The following is a 20,732-nucleotide window of genomic DNA, read 5'->3' as shown; positions in this document are numbered from 1 at the left end:
TTATAAAGTATTCATATAACTTATTGTAATAATGTTTTTTTTAAATCTTGCGATTTTGGGTTAAATTGTGTGAATTTAAAAAATCTCCTGCTTTTTCAACACACACCTCCTGCTTTCTCTTGACTAAAGCTTGACAGGTCTGCTTTGATGTAACAGTCATGGTGCACTGGCTGGAATGAGATCAATCTGAAACCGACCTCACATCAAGTGAGCACTTTACCACTGGGCTACATCCCGCCCCTCCATGGTTAATTAAGATCACACGGGTTGACCAAACCGCCAAATTAATTTTGTTCTTATTGTTTCTTTGTTAGTAATTTATTACCTATTATAATATTACTAATTGGTTGAACTAAATATGCAAGCTATGGAAGATTACGAGATTGTTACACCAGCAAACTGTTACACCTGCAAACATTTTATAACAGCAACATGGCTGTTATAAAGATAGTTGATTGTACAACAGCAATAAGATAAATTCACTCTGCACAAATACATTATTACATTGCAAACAGTTTTGGGTTCCTAGTCTTATTCTTCTACAACAGTACTTGCTCTAATGTATTTCTAATGAGTTTTTTCTACCTTAACATTCATTAAATTTATTTTCAAATATTTCAATATATCTAACATTTACATGGGTTTCATGGGTTTCTGGACTAAACTCAAACTGCCTCGACCAGTATTTTCTACAACTAACCTTGTTTCCTTTTCTTTCTCTAGTTTCTCCTTTCGTTTTCTCTTGCGGCGTTCTCGTTTCTTGGCAGCTTGAGCCTTCCGGTTTTCCTCCACCTGCCTTTCCTTGTCAATCTCCTCCAACAGGATTGTAGCATTCTTGTTTGCCTCTGCTGCTTGTCGATCCTTGGCTGTCACAATAGTCTCCATGCACTGCTGACATTTCTTTTGTAGCTCCTGTAACACAAAAAACATGTGGAATGTCTGTACCAACTGCATTTCTTCTTAGTTTAGTGTGAAGAATTATGGCAATTGTCTCCAAGCACAATTCTCATCTCATTCCTGTAAAATGATCAATACTTAATGTGATAAAGCGTTGTGCAAACTGTAGAAAACATGGGTTATTTTTTCTTTGTCATGAATACTTAAGCCAACATCTCACCAATGACATTTCTCCCTGTTTTAGTAGACCTGTCAGAACATTCAAACAGCAAATGAAATTCACTGGTTAGAACGAGCAAAAACACCAGTCAGTTAAATGGATCTACCAAGGTGTTTCAATCCTGCGACATAATCACCTCAGGCGAGCACTCCACCAGCTGAGCTAAATCCCATCCCTCTTTCAATCACGAACACACTTTTTGAAACTGATGTTTAATATGTGTTTTACCTGCACTTTCCATCTTAGGGAGTAATTATGCTATTATTTGGTATTGCTTCTGACAAACGAGTTAAGTAATATACTTGAAATTGTTAGTTTTTGAATACGTTACACTGAAATAACCGTTTAAAGGCTATATTTGTACATTCGGTCAGCCGACATGTTTGGAGGTAACCATTCAGGGGATGAAACTCTATAGTGATTAATAAAAGCTGCTCCATAATTTGCTGAAGTTTTGGGAATGGTCTTTCCTTGTTCAAGTTTAATAGACCTAGAAAGGTTATTGTATGTAAACAATATGCAACAAAAACGACACTCAAAACCTAGAAACAAAAGTATATATTCTGGTTATTTTAAACATATTTTAAAAAACAAAAAACCCAGGAAAACTTTTGTTAGGCTTGGGGTGGGGGCGGGCGTAAAAGGGTAAAAGTTGGGACAATCGGTGGACTGGAACTTTTTTGTTTGTTCAACAAGGAACTTGAGCTTGTGTACCATACAAAAAATAGGTTTTCGATATCATTTGAACCCAGTATTGATGACAAAGACTGCACTGCAAATGTTCAGGAACACCGACAAGGTAGCTGGTTATTGGTAACAAGAAAAAACATTCACAAGTAGTCTCAAAAAGAACTGCCAAATTTCAACACTGGACCAAGACCCAGGGTTGGTACTTTTTTAAAGTTGATTTTCCATGACTTTCCATGACCCAAACAACACAATTCCATGACCATATGATTATCATTTAAATTTTAGTGATGAACATGTACATCATGTACATGCTGATATTTGTATTAAAACAGTAATATCACTGCTAAAATCAGTTTAGGCCCAAAACACACCAACGCTAGGTCTTGGTCTGGCAAAGACGCCATGTATTTTGAAGCCTGGATCTGTAAGTCTTATTTATTTTCAATATATATTAACTGCGCTCGTATCTTTAGATACAGTTTCTTCTGTAAACACCAACAATAATTATCAGCAACCTACTTTGATATATATTTTTCCTGTTGTTTATTAAGAAAAATAAATTAAAATATGGCTAGCACAAGCTGCAGCCACCAGTCTGGCAATGTGAACATACAGAGCATGTTCTATGCTGTCTGTTGCCAGATCTGGAGTTTGCGCCAGTACAGATGCATTGTGCTTTGTCATTTTCGATACTATGCGTGTTTCATTTCCGACTGGTACCATACTCGCCATCCCAGACCCAGGCACAACTTTGGTGCGTTTTGGGCCTTAGGCGGCAAAGAACAGTTTCTCAGTTGTATGCATTATGCGTGCAATGTAATACTGCAATGTAATGTCATACGACTAATTAACTGTATGCATTACACTTGCAATGTAATACTGTAATAGTAAGGAGACAAATACCAGTCAACTGACTAATTCCAACCGGAACCAGTTCAGGACTTGTGCTTCTAGACAACAATTGGATTTATTGATTTAAGAATTATACATTTTATTAAAATTTTATGTCCTCTTTTTTTTTTTTTCCAGGCTGGAGTCAAGGGCAGAAGCAATATTATAATTTTCGATGACTTTTTATTGAAAATGATAGTTTTCCAGACCTTGATTTTTATATCTCAAATTCCATGACTTTTCAAGTATTCCACGATGTGTGCAAACCCTGAAGACCACATCCAGAGCATGAACTTCCAAAACCCTAGCAGCCGTCACAAAGCCCACTAAGAGTCTTCCTTATTAAAGGCCTCTAAACACTTATTACGTAGCAGTTCGTAAGGTGTCCTCATCAAGGCTTAATTGTAAAGCAGATTTAAGTCTCACTTAATCATTGACTGCATTTCAGGAGCCAAGACCAACTTAGTCAAACGGTCGCTGTGATGGAGATATAGCATGCAATAGTATATCCCTTGATATTGAGTACAACAGGAATTCTGCCAACTTCACAATGCTGTGGTTTCACTTTATTCTTCAAACTTCCTCTACATATTTTAGGAAAGCAAAACCATTGAATGTTGTATAGAAGAAGCCAGGAATGCACTATGAGCCTTCAAAATTGCTTCTGTGGATGCTACTGAAAACCTTTTCTTCTTCAGTTCGTCAAAGATATGATACATGAACATCACTACAACAAGTACAGATTCAAATATTGTTTACTGGACAAGGGATGTAGCAACTAGTCCAGTCTGGTAAAGGTAGAAGATCTGGATCTACTTAACTGGCAGTCCACAGACAATTTGACCACTTAGGTGCAATCAGCAACTGGCAACGATACTGTTAGAACCTTTGAAGGACCCTTAGAAGTCTTGCTGGTAAGGTGTATGCATCTAAACCACCTCAACTGATGGGTAGAACACCTAGGTCCAGAGCTGTGGGATCTGAAACTGGCGAAACAGACTAAAAGCTGATGACAATAGACCTCTTTCACATTTCCTCTGCGCATATGTATGAACAGTAACGTCTCTTGCCGAATTAAGACTGTATCGAGGTTACATACAAATTGGGGGGGCATGATCGACAGTAACTGTTGTCATGAACATCATGAGTAGCTTCGTAGGAGCTATGAATCTCTAGCGACTAATGTACATATTTCGTGTAAGATGGTAAAATGGCTGCAAAAAACGGTCTACTGAAGTTTACATTGGGATGGTTTAAGACCAAAAGCAGTGAAACATTAACTTAGACGAAGTCTCTGGAGCTGCCTGTCAACGTTTTTTTAACAATGCAAAATTATACAATAAAATTAACTTTAGTAGAATGTGTTTGCTACTTTTAACAATTAGAATTATAGATAAATATTCACGCGGATTTCCAGTGATTTTTAATTCTCCAAATGTATCAGTATTTAAAACTGAATAAAATATGCCTCCCTTCCCCCTAAACCCCCCCCCCAAAAAAAACCCCACTAACTCACATAGACATTTATCACAGCTCTATTTTCCCCTTATCGTTTCATTAAAAAAAAAGACAGTCGTACCACTACTAATCAATGTTACATGTCTATCCACAATTTTTTTTTTTAATGTATATATTTATTCACTTATTCATTTATTTATCTTATTTATTTTTTTATTTTATTTTATTTTCACTATCATTTATATCAGATACATACTTCACTTGAAATAATATCTGATATTTATGAAGTTTTAAAACGTGTGTGTGTAGTGCTGTGACCTTATATATTATTTTATTTTATTTATTTATTTTATTATATTTTTTTCTTTATTTCTTTTATTTACTTTTCACTGTCACTTATATCAGTCACATACAACTTTATTTGAAATATCTGGTATTTTACGAAGGTTAATTTTTTAATTATTATTATTTACATGTATTTATTTATTTATTATTTTCTTTATTTGTTTGATTCTTTCTTTATTTTCACTTCACCATCATGTATATTAGTCATATACAACAACTTCATATGAAATATCTGGTATTTACGAAGTTTTAGAAATATTTATTTATTTATTTATTTATTAGGTCCTATTTCTTCTTTTTCATTCACCGTTTTAATTATTTCTGCTTAAATTCAGACTTTATCTGTTTACTTTTGTGGATTGTCTGTCGTCCGAGGCATGGTACTTAATATGTTTGCTTCAAACATTCAAACAAAGTACCTTGTGACTACGCATAATAAACCCTCATGAGTTTATAATTTAAAGAGACCATCCTGAGTTTGTAGCCAATATTATCAAGCTGTCAGCTAGTCTAATCTGTTATAAATAAAACTTACATGTTTCTTAGGCTAAATAACCTTGCTTCCAATTTAAATAGGTGTATATGCAATACAATTACATTTCTGATCATTCTCAGGTTGGTAGCAACCGAGAAGTCAGAGGGGGTGGGGACTGTAGCCCCACTTTTATAAACCCGGTTTAAAATATGGCTTTTACCCCCCCACCAACTAAACTGTGTCTCTCCACTACAGATTGTGCCCCCTCCCCTCCCTCAACTCCAGATATCATTCCTATGGTTCTGATTCTAATATTTTATAGTACCATAGCTCAAATTTCATATGTATCATTCAACTGACAGAATTTTCGGGTTCCCTACTGATAGAATAATTAATCATGGAGATATTCACATTCCTATTGCGTGGCTTCCCACTGTCTATGCCCCCCCCCCCCCCCCCCCCCCAATTGTCCACAGGTCTATTTTGCAAGATCTCGTGGTTTGCGTCCTCAAGTTACCCTGCAACAGGCACATGCACAGTGGAACGTGAAAGAGGTCTATTGAACTATGTGGTAAATAGATCTATGTTCAAAGTCCACTATCTCTAGCAAATTCACAGAAAATATGTAACAATTTAGTTAATGGTCTAGAAAACATTCGTCATCCCTGGAAAGTGTGTCTTGCTGTTATCTTTAATGGAATGGCATATGTCAGTTCGTAAAAGTAAAGTTACTTTCAAGCCTGCAGAATGTATTCTGCCCAACAATTTATATAAGGCCACTGCTGTCATATGTTGTCCTTCGCAAACTATCAAACTTGCATTCCTCAAATGTTGTTGCAAGTGTTATACTGAGTTGAGGATTACTTGTAACTTTAAATATATTGATATTAGTGTTGCAAAGATAAACAGGTATAACATTTTGTTTTCCAACTCTTGATTAGCGATATTTCTAGTCAATTAAAAATTGATTAGCAACTGCTGTTTAAAGGGATGCCAGTGCAAGGCTTTTGGACTGGTATGAATATTCAACAATATGTAATACACATTATTGCTTAATATCAACAAGTATAATCTTATTGTTAATTAATAAAATGGTTAAATGTGAAGGCTATTATATATAACGGGCACAGCCATTTTGTACCATCCTAGTGAATACGCCCTCTGGCGAGACGGTGGTTATGTAATACTTAATGTGTCATGTCAGGAATTAAGTCTTAGAACTGAAGAAACAAAACATACCTGATTTTGTGTATAGTGTCAAAATAACTGTATTATGTTTTGTCCGTACATTAACCAACGGACTGAAATGATAATCGGAGTGTTTTCTTAGTTTTCTTTCCATGGCCTGTACCTGTGGTTCCTGTTTGGCAGGTGTATATTTGGACGGTCACCAGTCAATGTGTCTAGACACACACAAAAAAATGTGCCTGTTTTATTAAGATCAAAGGGTATTGTGGGATAACCGCGCGGCCACCCCTAAAATCGTAATGGACATTATCAGCCATCCTGCTTTATTACTGTAAACAATTCTGTAAAACCCTTGATTAAGTAGACTTTCTCATCTAAAATCACAAAACTGACCAATTACATAGTCCCAAAGAAAAGAAAATTATCACTTGGGTATTGTGAGTGGTATTTTTTGCTCCAACGTACTCTACCAGTAGACCTAATAATATGCCTTTTTTTCTATGGATTTTTTAAAAGAAAAATATTATAACCCTATTTCGTTCTATTAATGCATATTTAAAATATTATAACCCCATTTCATTCTATTAATGCAAATTGAAATATACTCTTCAAAAGAAGAAACGCAAAACCACATTGTCGTAACATTTGGAGAATTGATTTAATTATTGAATGGTGAGTCCGATAATTACCAAATGTTGCAGGATTGTTCACAATTCACTCTAGTCCATTGTGAGTAAGTGATAGGACACACCACCAAGGTCAAGGTCATCTGGAGTCAATACCGGGTGTGGCCTCCGCGTGTGTTGACAACTGCCTGGCACCGCCTGCCCATTGAAGCAACCAGAGTACGGATGACGTCCCGGGGGATGGTGGCCCACTCGGCCTGCAAGGCTGCTGCCAGCTCGGGCAGGGTCTGGGGCTGTGGTTGTCGCTGTCGGAGGCGTCGGTCCAACTCGTCCCATAGATGCTCATTTGGGTTCAAATCCGGAGATATCGATGGCCAAGGAAGGACATTAATGTTGTTGTTCTGTAGGAAAGCCGTTGTGAGACGTGCTGTGTGAGGCCTGGCGTTGTCATGTTGGAACACTGCGTTGGCGTTGGCCATAACTGGAACGATGTGTGGCCGGAGGATCTGGTCAATGTAGCCCTGTGCATTCAGGTTGCCCTGCACGTGGACCAGGTCAGTTCTGCCAGTGTGTGAGATGGCTGCACACACCATGACACTACCCCCGCCGAATCTGTCCACTTCCTGCACGCAGTTTGCCGCATAACGTTCACCACGACGCCTATACACGCGACATCTTCCATCATGACGTCGGAGCAGAAATCGGGACTCGTCACTGAACCACACCTGTCTCCATCGCAGTTGAGGCCATTGTCGATGAATCTGGCACCACTGCAGTCGGAGTCGACGGTGTTGTGGTGTTAAGATGACACCTCGAACTGGACGTCTGGCACGAATTCCTACCTCACGTAGGCGGTTCCGTACGGTCTGGTCGGATATCCTGCGCAAACCTGGTATTGCTGCGGCTGTGGAGGTGGCAGTAGTCAATCGTTCCCGAAGGTGGCGTATCCGGATGTAGCGGTCCTGCCCGGGGGTAGTGACCCGTGGTCGACCGGATCTAGGGAGGTCACGTGTTGATCCATGTTGCTGGCAACGGTCCCACAGTCTGGAGATGGTGCTTGGGGACACATGGAATGCCCTGGCAACGGCCGTTCTGGATTCGCCTGCGTCTAGTCGGCCGATGGCATTGTTTCTCTGCGGTTCACTGAGACGTGGCATGTCCTGGATTGTCAACTGTCGGCCAGATACAGAGGCCAGGCAAGCGAACACCCTGCACTTTTATACTGTCGGTGTTCATGTTGCACGTGCAGACAACGCACGTGCAGTGGTGACATGGTTTGCACGTGGCTGCGTTTTTGCGAATATTCACATTTTGGAACTTTATTGTATAGTAGCTGCGTTTTATCGAATGTAACCGTGGGAATGTGTTTGGGACATGCAATGACCTTATATTCACAAAGCATGAACCGGTAGGAAACATAAAATCGGAGTTATAACCCATTTGTACCCTTTTGCGTTTCTTTTTTTGAAGAGTATATATATAGTTTATTATTATATTATCAAGTCATTTATGTTGTTTAACAAATCATGTTGATAAAAGTGTAAATGTCTGCCTTTGTTTGCACCACTGTGCATACAGGAGTTGGTTGGAGCCAACGTCACTTCGCCCCAAGCTAGAATTCCGTACACACCGAAAATGAAAGAAAATGGTTTCACCCTGTAACGCGTTTTTTATTTCTTAAAAGTGTCCATATGTGTTGGTGGTCCGGATATACATTTTTCCAACACATACGGCTCATGTTTGAGTTTCCACTCTCTTTAATGTTTTAAAATTTGTGCAGCATCTTTAAAATTTGGAGTACACTGCAATTTTTCATCAACATGATACGAATCATGGTAGTTTTACATATCGTGATTTTTATGTTATTGTTTTCTCGTACTGTACTTGACAATGTCTTTGAATACCCCTCCAGTCCCTTTTCAGGACATTTAAGCAATTAGGCCCTTATTTGTGAGTAAGCCACCATTCCTCATCACAATACATTCTGTAAACCATGGCAAAAATGTATGCATATTAATTTTGTGTCCTTCGTAGTAAAACTAAAGTCGCAAAATTTACACACACATTATTTTAAAAGGAAGGGACAATTAAGGCATTTGACCTGGTATGCATATTCAACGATATATAATGCACATTATTGCTTAACCTTCTGACTACTGCAGGCGAGATATCTCGCCCGACGTCACGTCAGTCGATATACTGTACACTGTATACAGTGCATTCCCCAATTCATATTTCCCGCCGTTTTGCACACGACACTCACCGGAAACGGAAATATAATTAAAGAAAAAAGATTTTTTTTCAAAATGGTGGTTTTTGTTTTGATTTTTTCAAATGAAAATACCTTGAAATTTTGAGTTCAAAAAGTGGTTTTCGGCAAGTATTTTCGCTTGACAACAATGGCGGCACGTCGCGGTAATTTTCAGGGATCGATAGCTGATTGTAACAGCTAATTTGATAATAAATTTGATCGTTTTACCAACAACGAAAATTACCAAATATTGCAATATGAATCGTAGTTCGGGTTTTAAACAAAATTCTGGTCAGAAAACCACTGTTATCGGGAATAATGGACATAAATACTGGACAGCTGGCCACAAATGCCCGTAAATAAACGCAACTTTTTCGATTTTTTGCCTAATTTTAATCACCATTAGCCGATCTAAAATAATAAAAATTACAAAAAAAGACACGAAAATAATACTTACCGATTCATATATGAACTTTATTTCATGTATTTATAAAACATTTAAGTAAATATATGTGAGTAAAAATTATAAACTTGTACCCACTCTATGTGATTTTTGTTAAAAATTAATCCAGTAGTCTAAAGGTTAATTAATATTAACAAGTATAATCGTATAGTTAATTAATAAAACGATTAAATGTGACGGCTATTATATATAACGGGCTCAACCATTTTGTACTATCTCAGTGACTACGCCCTCTGGCGAGCTGGTGGTTACGTAATACTTAACGCATCACGTCAGGAATGAGCCTTAGAACTAGAGAAACACAATCTACCTGTTTTTTTACGGGATGATAAATAGTCATACATTGCAATGTTCTGTAATAATACACATCCCAGTAAGCCAGCAATAAGTATATCCAGCACTATATATATATTATTTTTCAATACAAAATAAAATACCATTGTCAAAGTGGCTACACAACAAATCGAAATAATTAACAATGTTTTGTTCATGCATTAACCTACGTACTGAAATGATACACGGAGTGTTTTCTTAGTTAATTGGTCTATGATGTTAGTTGCTTCTACCTGTGATTCCTGATTGGTAGGTGTGTATTTGATTGGTAACCAGACAAGCCAATTAATTGATGCTGTCTAGACATACATACCGGTATTGTGGAATATTACCTGTCGCCCCTAAAATTGTAATGGACATGGTTTATTACTGTAAATAGTTCTGTAAAACTATTGATTAAGTAGACTTTTCCATCTAAAACCACAGAACTGACCAATTATGTAGTCCCAAAGAAAAGAAAATTATCACTTGGGTATCGTGGGTTGTCGTTTTTGCTCCAACATAGCATATCAATAGGCCTAATAGTGTACATTTTTCCTTCGGATTATTTAACAGAGAAAAATACTATGACCCCATTTTGTTCCATTAATGCAACTTGAAATATATTTAGTTAAATAGTTTATTATATTATTACGTCATTTATGTTGTTTTACAAGTCAGGTTGATCAAAGAGAAGCGCCTTGTCGAAAATTACTGCTTTTGTTTACACTGTACATACAGGAGATGGTCAGGAGCTGACATCACTTCACCCCAAGCTATCCCACCGGACATCACGAATACGAAACAAAATGGCTGCCCCCAGTTAGTAGGAATAATCATGTTTTTTTATTAACTCTAAAATTATGCGTTTTTCATTTGCTAAAGTGTCAGTATGTGTTGGTGGTCCGGGTATGCATCTTTCCAACACATAAGGCTCTTGTTTGAGTTGACCCTACCTTTAAAGTGTCAGTATGTGTTGGTGGTCCGGGTATGCATCTTTCCAACACATAAGGCTCTTGTTTGAGTTGACCCTACCTTTAAAGTAAGAGTGTGCTTACGGTGACATCTTGATTTTTATAACCTGAAAATAATGAACGCTCACAAAGTTGTCCAATTGTTTTCTTGTTTTACAATTTACTAGTCAGCGGAACGTAAATCAGTGGTGACTAAGCTTTTATTATTTTACTTTCAAATGGTCTTAATGGTTAACAACTGAAGCCGTTAGTTGCATTTTTATATCATAAAATATGGAGAAATGAGGGTGAGACGTAGCCCAGTGGTAAAGCACTCGCTTGATCAGGTTTTCTGCCAGAGGGTAAAACGGGTATGGCGCTATATCCAAATTATTATTTTTTTAAGTAAAATTTTGACAAAATTAATGACTCTTATCATACTGTATGATTTTCTTAACCCTAACCCTAACCCTAAACTTAACCCATTTTCTTTCTTTTCCCTGTTGACTGTGGTTGCTTTTAATTCCATAGTGCCATACCAGGGCACAATATTTCACGCGAACCGCCGTTCTGTTCGCGTGTCGGTTACGCAAACTTAAATTTACGCGAACCGCAAATTGGTTACGCCATGACCTGTAAACGTTCAGAAACTAAAACTTGCAAACTTCACGATTACAGGAAGTTATTCATCCAGACATACTACTACTAGTACTAGTATTCCGACAAATGTTTTAGGCTGAATTTTAGATACTTGATGCGCAGCAAACCAGTAAACTACATTATATTGCAACATTTGTAACTTGCGACCAGTCTAAACTTTTTTTTAAAACTTTTAAAGAAATGTGCTCAGACCGCTAGGGACAGCTAAATTATCTCCTGCTATTTTATCTCTTAAAGGTATATATGTAGATATAATATTGGATTGGCTATAATTTTGCATATATTAAAAACAGTTTTAACGTAAACAGGAATCCAAAAGTGTCACAAAAATTGAAAAATACTCTAACATCGCAAAATGAGCTTTAAAAAAACAACAACATTTGGAACGTCACTGTAGTATAGACCATCGATAAAGTGAAAGTAGCATAGCCAACGCAAACGGCAAAAAGGAATCCCTCCAAATGATTATGTATATATTTCAAAGGCGTAGCACCCATTATGCACATTACACGTGCCTAATGCAAAAACTAAATCCGGGAATAGGTCGAGGCTGTCTGTAATTGTTCTATAAACTATCCTCTTAAAAATGACTCGAAAAAAGATTAGAAAAAAAAAAGCCTCCGAAAAGGCTCATATCTACAGGCGTCCTGATTTTCAACTTTTTCACAGGGGGAGGCCCCCCGAATATCTCCGCTCGGGCACGCCTTTGGCGTGCGTAATGCTAAGAAAATTTCTGGCTACGCCCCTATATTTTGTTTTAGTACTGGGGCTGATATTCAGTTCTTTTATAATATTGTTAACTTTAGCAATCATTAAAGGTAGGGTCAACTCAAACAAGAGCCTTATGTGTTGGAAAGATTCATACCCGGACCACCAACTCATACTGACACTTTAACAAATGAAAAACGTGTAATTTTAGAATTAATAAAAAAAAGAAGATTACTCCTGCTAACTGGGGGGAAGCCATTTTGTTTTGTTTTTGAGACGTCCGGTGGAGAAGTGACGTCAGCTCCGTCCATCTGCTCCATACACAGTGCAAACAAACGCTCTAATTTACTACAAGGCGCTTCGCTTTCATCAACCTGACTTGTAAAACAACATGAATGACTTGATTATATAATAAACTATTTAACTAAATATATTTCAATTTGCATCAATAGAACGAAATCAAGTTATGGTATTTTTCTTTTTTGAAAAAGAAAAAAAAGAAGCATATTATTAGGCCTATTGGTAGGGTACGTTCGAGCAAAAATGACCACTCAAGATACTCAAGTGATACTTTTCTTTTCTTTAAGACGACGTAATTGGTCAGTTTTGTGATTTTAGATAGAAAAGTCTACTTAAGCAATGGTTTTACAGAATTACTTACAGTAATAACGCAGGGCGGCTGGTAATGTCCATTACGAACAGTGGGGTATCAGTGCGGTTATAACACAATACCCTGTGATCTTAAAAGAGACACGTCTTTTTAGTGCGTCTAGACACAGTGTCTGGGGACCGTCTAAATATACACCTGCCAATCAGGAACCACAGGTACTGGCCACGGAAAGAAAATACCAATTAACTAAGAAAACACTCCGATTATTATTTCAGTACCTGGGTTAATTTATGTACAAAACATAATAGTTATTTCAACACTTTGACAATGGTGGTTTATTTTGTATTGAAAAATAATATCTAATTGTTACTGGCTTACTGGGATGGCTATTATTACAGAAGTTGCTGAGAACATTGCGATGCATCCGCAAAAATCAGGTATGTTTTGTTTCTTCAGTTCGAAGACTAATTCCTGACGTGACACGTTAGGTATTACGTAACCACCAGCTCGCCAGAGGGCGTATTCATTAGGATGGTACAAAATGGCTGCGCCCATTATATATAATAGCCGTAACATTTAACCGTTTTATTAATTAACTATAAGATTATACTTGTTGATATTAAGCAATAATGTGCATTATATATCGTTGAACATGCATACCAGGCCAAATGCCTTAATTGTCCACTCCTTTAAAGCCTTTTTTTTGTTTGGTCAAATGTTTTCTTTTGTATTTGTTTTAACTTTATGTTTCAGCTAAAAACTATGTATTTAAAATATAATTTCAACGTAATTTTGAGGTAACCGATCAAGTAACCCACGGGTTTCGCAAATATAATTCCCGTAACCGAACAATTGGTTACCTACGTAAAAACCATGTGAACCGACTTCCGGTTCCCTCAGATTTCAAAATATTGTCCCCTGCATACCCAAAAATTTCTTTCTAGCAGAAACACTGTTGATGCGTAGTCGGTTTGAGATTGATCCCTGTCGGTGGGCCCATTGGGCTATTTCTTGTTCCAGCAAGTGCACCACGACTGGTATATCAAAGACTGTGGTATGTGATATCCTGTCTATGGGATGGTGCATATAAAAGATCCCTTGCTGCTAATTGCAAAGAGTAGCCCATGAAATGGCGACAGCAGGTTTCCTCCCTCAATATCTGTGTGGTTCTTAACCATACGTTCGATGCCATATAACTGTAAATAAAATGTGTTGAGTATGTCGTTAAATAAACCATTTCCTTCCTTCCTTCCCAGAGAAATGTTGTTGTACTAATGAAAACATGGATCAATAGGAATAGTAAAAATACTAGCTATACTGTGCAAGTAAACATTGATGTGATATGCGCTTCTAAGATAGATGATAAATTTTGGCCAAATGATGTACTGTGTAGGCTGTACATTCCTAGGGCAAAAATGAATCATCAACATTTATGACCAAGACTGAAGCTGAAGAAAGAGATACTTACAGGTAGTGGCACTTTAAAACCCAGTAATGAAAGCACTGGTTTTCCTAATATGATTAATTAAAAAAAAATATATATAAATACACATTACGTATTATGACCAGGAACATGAGTTGAATGATGTATGGCACTCCACACCTAATAACACTACTTCCCAATGTGAAAAATCCTATTATTACACAGCACTAGCTCCATGAACATTCCAAAATGTTTCTTTATAACCTCAGTTCAAGACTTTAACCTTCTGATTACTGCAGGCGAAATATCCGACGTTATGCCAGTCGACCTACTTTATACGGTATACAGTGCATTCCCCCAATTCATATTTCTCACCATTTGGCCCACAGCACTCACCGGAAAGAAAATAATAATACAGAAACAGGTTACTTGACAGCATGGTAACTTTTGTTTTTCAATGGAAAATACCTTGGAATTTTGAGTTAAAAAAGTGGCTTTCAGTAAGTATTTTCGCTTGACAACAATGGCAGCACATCATGGTAATTTTCAGGGATCGATAGCCAATTGTGACATCTAATCTGATAATAAATTTGATAGTTTTACCAACTAAAATCACAAAATATTGGGATATGAATTGTAGTTAGTTTTAAAAAAACAATTCTGGTCAGACAACCACTGATATCGGAAATAATGGGGCATAAATACTGGACAGCTGGTGCCGATAAGTAAACACAACTTTTTAAAAAATTTGCCTAATTTTAATCAACATTAAGATTAACCAATCTAAAATATCATAAAAATTTGAAAAACCCACAAAAATAATACTTACAGATTCCAATATGAACTTTATTTTACGTATTTATAAAACATTTAAGTGAATAATTGTGAGTAAAAATTATAAACTTGCACCCACTCAACATGGTTTTTGTCAAAAATTAATCCAGTAGTCTAAAGGTTAATGTATAATGCAGTGTTCGAAATTAACAGTATCCCGATATCACGGGGATACCAGAATTTAATTTTGGATACCAGACTTCAATAACCCAGTATTCCACTGAGATACCATATAATGTTGTTGATTTTTTTTAATGCTGTGTTTTTATTTTTCGCTGAAACAATGAAAGTCGTTATTTACTGGTGAAGTTAAGTAACAGTGTCGTCCAAGTTTGTTGCAATGTTATTTATGAATTTCATTTAAGTGGGATACTAAATTCTCAGGTGGGATACCAGATTTTGAAATGTTAGTATCCAACTGGGATACTGTCCAAAATTTTTAATCTCGAACACTGTAATGTAGTGGTAAAATGTGAAAAACAATCAAAAGATTGTATACGAGGGTTTAGTGGAATTTTATAGCCATTATGTACCGCAAAACGGCAAACTGCCACATTGAAAACGTATAAGTATGCCATGATCATATTATTGCAATAAAGATAATAAGGTCACATTATGAAAATGTATACGTGATAGTCTTCTGTCTACAAACTATACACATGGAACACCTGGCCACAGTCTGTTTCGAGCCCTGGATATTACTATTAGTGATAACATACAGTGGAATGACACTTTTCCACCTTGTTTTCTGACTTTTGCCTGGAATTTTACAATATATGACAATGTAAGTAACATTTTCAAATTATTCATCCTTTTCTGAACAATAGCTATTATTTCATTTTTTCTCTATGACGTATACATAAATAGTTGCAATTGATTTCCTTTCTTGTGTTTTATTTTCTTGCTAATTGACTTTTTGTCTACTGAGGTGCTGCCAGCATGGCCTAATTGGGCCATGGGGATTAACTCCAGTTACCCAACTCAGCTCTACGTAGCAAAGAGTTAAACAAAAATACTGAAAATATCCATTAGCCTTTAATTTAATTTTGTTGAGTATATATGTAACAGTGAGTGAATTGTTTGAAGTCTGTGTAAATGTTATATCTTTGTAATGTACAGTACATAATTGTTTATTGTGAATTCATATTTTTATTTGTTTACTAGGTTTTCCGGGATAGAACAAATTATATGGGCAACGCCCAAGTGATGATTTCCGACAATGATTGGGGGAAACTGTCTGTGAATGTTTTTCGACCAATCGTTATTATGTATTGTGTAGTGGTCACTGTGACACACTCGTTTGTTTTTGTAGTGAGACGTTTGGCACTACTCTGCGCCTTCATATTATGTTTCTACTGTTCCTGTATACATCACTTGCACTTTACACATACAGTATGACTAACAAGCATGTTTAAATATGATTATAATATAAAATAGTATTTATAACTAGTACATATTTTTAAATACAGTAAAGAGTTTAGATTAAAAGCCAGTAAACATATTTTATAATAAAAGATTGGTAAATATGTTTAATACTAATCTTAGTAATTAATATAAAACAAATTAATGTGATACAGTGAAACTCCTCAAGACCGGACCCTCTCTAAACCGGACATTTTTCATGATCCCGTGATTTACGCATATTTGAAAACTAGAGTTTTCTAAACTGCAGTTCCAAACTTTTTATTTAGTGCAAATTGTACCTCAGAAAACCGGATGATCAGACTGTTATCAATCATTATGGTGCCACTAAGGTCGACGCCAATCACTTTTCAGACCTTTGTTTTGGCTTCGTACACAATAAATAAAACATATGCAACGGTAATTTTTTTACATCATATATTAATATTTTGTCCAGAATTATAAAAAATAAAACAATACTGACCTGTAAACAGTGTTATCTGCTTGTTGTAGAAATTTGACAGGGGTCAAGGTTAATAGACCAGTTTTTATTTTAATGTGGCGAAACATTGTAATAATATATCTAATTTTGAATTTGAATGACGTCAGTATTCCAAACAATAACCATAAATTGGGTACATGACATTTTCCATTTTCAGAACGATGGAAAAATTCCAATGCAAAATTGGTATTGAAATGTTTTTGTTGCAGCATTACTAATGCACCTGAATGTGTTTGAAGAAAATCTTATGATTGAATAATTGTACCTTTTACGAAATATGGATTTCAAGTGAAATTACAGTAAGATATGCTATAATTATTGTGTACGAAACCAAAACAAGGGTGTGAAAAGTGACTGTCGCTGACCATCGGCCAGATTAACGCTTTGTGGAACGGGACCCAGCTAAATAGTTTAAGTCAAAGTTGAATACATCTTCAATACATATACAAGGCAAATACGAATAGGACACAAGCAGAAACAAACAACAGAGTACAACAAACGCTTTTGTATCAATACAAACTCCTGAAAACTGGACTCCTCTGAACACCAGACAAAACAAAATGGTCCCGTGGCTGTCCGGTTCATCAGGGTTTTACTGTATAATGTTTCTATATCACAAAACTCATATTTCAAGGTAATTTTTATTTATAAGCAATTGTCTTCGTTATAATTATGTATAAGAATGTATAGTTAACATTTACAGTTATTATGTCAGCCATATTAGAATGACTGTATTTACATCATAACTTATGTTATTTTATTTGTTCTAGGCTGGAACTATGTAACACCTGAGCATTCTGATCATAGACCATTTTGCCCATAGCAAAGATGTGTATTTATTTGTATTGTGAGTGGTATTTGTGACATAACACACATGCTTTGCACGCTGCACATACGCTTCATGAGCGCCTGGCCAGTGTAACTGAATCATGTGTGTCATATAAAAGATTATTGTATTGTTTATGTGGAAATTGATATACTGAAATATCTGATTATATTTATAGTAACTATTATATATGTGCATGCCTCCACTACCATGTGTGTGTATATATGTGCATTTTATTTACATTCATTCATTTTAAGAATTACTTGCATGAACCAAAAAATAATTGAGGTCAAATCTTATAATTAAATTTATATGCATACTTTAACAATACATAACTGAATTTATTTTGTCTAGCTTTAAATATGCCTATAGTATTGTTTGTGTAAACTTCATTGATACTTCTGTCGCGTAAGAATGCAAATCTTCATTCACTATTATTTGAATCAGGTGATTTTTTAAATGTCATTTAGTAAATGACGTAATTTTGATGCAATTTCCTCTAGCTGCTGCTGTATGCATTTTTACATATCATTTAGTTATATTGGAAGGAATTGTCCAATTTGTATTTAATTTTTTTTTTTTTTAATGTGAATGAATGAAACATGTCTAACATTTATGCTGTCGGGGGAACCGTTTAATTTTTGCCAACAGCTGTAGAAGAACGACTATAAGTAAGTTTCAGCCGTGATGTTTTTCACATTTCTTTGGCCCAGGGTTCATACACTTAAAGGAAGTCAAAATTCAAGGGTTTTTCAAGCACTTTCCAGGTCAACTTTACCAAAATTCCAGGACCGTACCGAGTTTCCACAGGTCGTCAAACACGCAAGTGTCAACCATCTTTGTGGGTTTACAATAGATTCATTAACTTGACACGCTCCCTGAACTTGCTAAATACCCAGCGGCAAAAAGTGACAAACTTTCTTTTCCAATATGGCAAAGCTGTCGCTTAGATCTCGTGGCCACGTGATACTAGCATCGCTAGATAAAAAACAACAACAAACATTCACACGTCAACTGAGCCGGTAAACATCGATTGGCCGGACGATTGGCATTTGATTGTGCCACGGAAATGAAACAAATAATTTAATTAAATGTTAAATGAAGTAAATAAAGCCTCTGTTTTAGGCGTTTATATTTTATTTGACATCAAATTATCATTTTCAAGGGTTTTCCAGACCGCAAGATGATTTTCAAGGGTATTCAAGCACTGGAATACATTAGTTTATTTTCAAGGGTTTTCCAGGCACGTACGAACCCTGTTGGCCACCAACCGAGTCTCATTTCATGATTAGCAAAGGTTTGTTTGTTTTTGTTTGTTTTTTTAAATCAATGGGTATACATGTCTACTCTGTTATAGCATTTTCCATTAATTTATCGTATACATTATTTTATTGCTTTTTTTATCTTTCACATGTGTTTCCTTCAAAATATTTAAATATGGTTGCCTGAATAATCCGGCTTGTTGCACAAAAGCAGTGTGTGGCTTAAATTTTTTTGGTTAATCGAAGTATGAACGAAAAAAAAGTAAGCACCTCTGGACCAATCAGACTGCCGTAAAGTGCATACACGCAAAGAAAATTTAATTATTTACAAATATTTTAGTTATTGCAGGTGCTTAATCAAGGCAGATCATGTTGTACATGTTATTTTATATACCTTTGTACAATTCAGTTATATCTGAATTATGAATTATATTTACGATTGAATGTTTAGGTGTATTTTAACTATGTGAACCTGTGATACTTATGATTGTCTATACAGGATTGTTGTTTTGTTATTCTGGTACATATGTGTGGTTTATGTGGTAGTTCAATCCAGGAATAAACTTTGAACCGTTCGAGTGACTTGTGTTTTCCTTTCAAAACCATAGTACCATTATATATACATAAAATAATAACACATGGGTTTTACAATTTATCACAAAAGAACTAACGGCCATTCACCATTGAACCCAGAAAAGCCATTTCTAGTTATTGCTACATTGCGATACAAAATTAACTGTTTGGCTTGTACTGATCAGTGTTAATGCTTGATCATACTGGTCCTACTAAATACAGGCTCAATTTATAAACCAACAATGTTACAATATGAAGAATATTTGATTATATCATGTTTTTAACTCAAAATTGAACTTGGAACCAATGTTGATTAAAATTTCGTAAAATAAACAATTCCCATATTAAAGGCTTTAAAGCTTTTCTGAGATTTTGAATATACCGGTACACTGCTACCCACCTTATCATTAACAGTGGCAATGTAGCGCTGGAGTTCTGTATCCGACGGAAACTGACTGACATGTTTCACCATCCATTTGACAACCTTGACATGACCCTTCCGAAAGGCAGCCATCAAGCAAGAGACTTTACGGTTGTCCTGACTGTCGATGTCTGCACCTGCTGACACTAGAAGTTGCACTACATCAAGGTGCCCACCTAAAAGAGTTACATCACACAATGTTACTATAAAAAAGAAACCACAATAATTCGTTAATTTAATTAGGGAACCTCTCTTTAAATTATAATGGGGAGATCATCTACCTGATACTCAATGTAAAGAAAGTAATTCGGAATAAACCCAGGCACTAACAGACTAATATTGTATCATTACCCTTAGCAAACATTTGCTTTTCTATATGTTGAATATATTGCCTATAACATATTCCAAGAAAGCAAATGTTACCTATGGCAATGATACTTTAGTTAGAAAGGTTTAGCAAATAGTAACAACTATAAAGCAATTGAATTCTTGTTCACTTAGTATATTCAAGATCATTTCATACTTTTTATCAGCATAATGGGTTTTTTACAATACAATGTACCCTGACCGATTTTATTAAGGCATGTCACAAGTTTAAGGTTAAAGTTAGTTTATATTTTCTTTTAAAATTCTTTTTAGGGTTAAAATTAGCTTAATTGTAAATTCTTTAGTATACTGCATAAAATTTGATTAAATGTTTTATGTACACAGATTAAAAAAAAAAAAAAAACTTTATTTATTGT

The 20,732-nt window shown here is 35.8% G+C and overlaps 1 protein-coding gene across 1 annotated transcript in view; it reads right to left on the bottom strand.

Moving 5' to 3' along the window:
- The window catches only part of LOC121378946 (ankyrin repeat and KH domain-containing protein 1-like), a 179,734-nt gene that overhangs the window by 42,366 nt on the left and 116,636 nt on the right, over positions 1-20,732 (bottom strand). Inside the window, exons 23-24 of the mRNA XM_041507339.1 lie at positions 19,969-20,165; positions 701-912 (exon numbers count right to left, since the gene is read on the bottom strand). Of these exons, the coding sequence (XP_041363273.1) occupies positions 701-912; positions 19,969-20,165 (409 nt within the window). The remainder of the gene's footprint in view (positions 1-700; positions 913-19,968; positions 20,166-20,732) is intronic.

This window comes from Gigantopelta aegis, chromosome 8 (assembly GCF_016097555.1).
Source record: "Gigantopelta aegis isolate Gae_Host chromosome 8, Gae_host_genome, whole genome shotgun sequence".
Lineage (NCBI taxonomy): Eukaryota > Metazoa > Mollusca > Gastropoda > Neomphalida > Peltospiridae > Gigantopelta > Gigantopelta aegis.
Note: the sequence above shows the minus strand (reverse complement) of the source record. Positions and strands in the feature narration are given on the sequence as shown.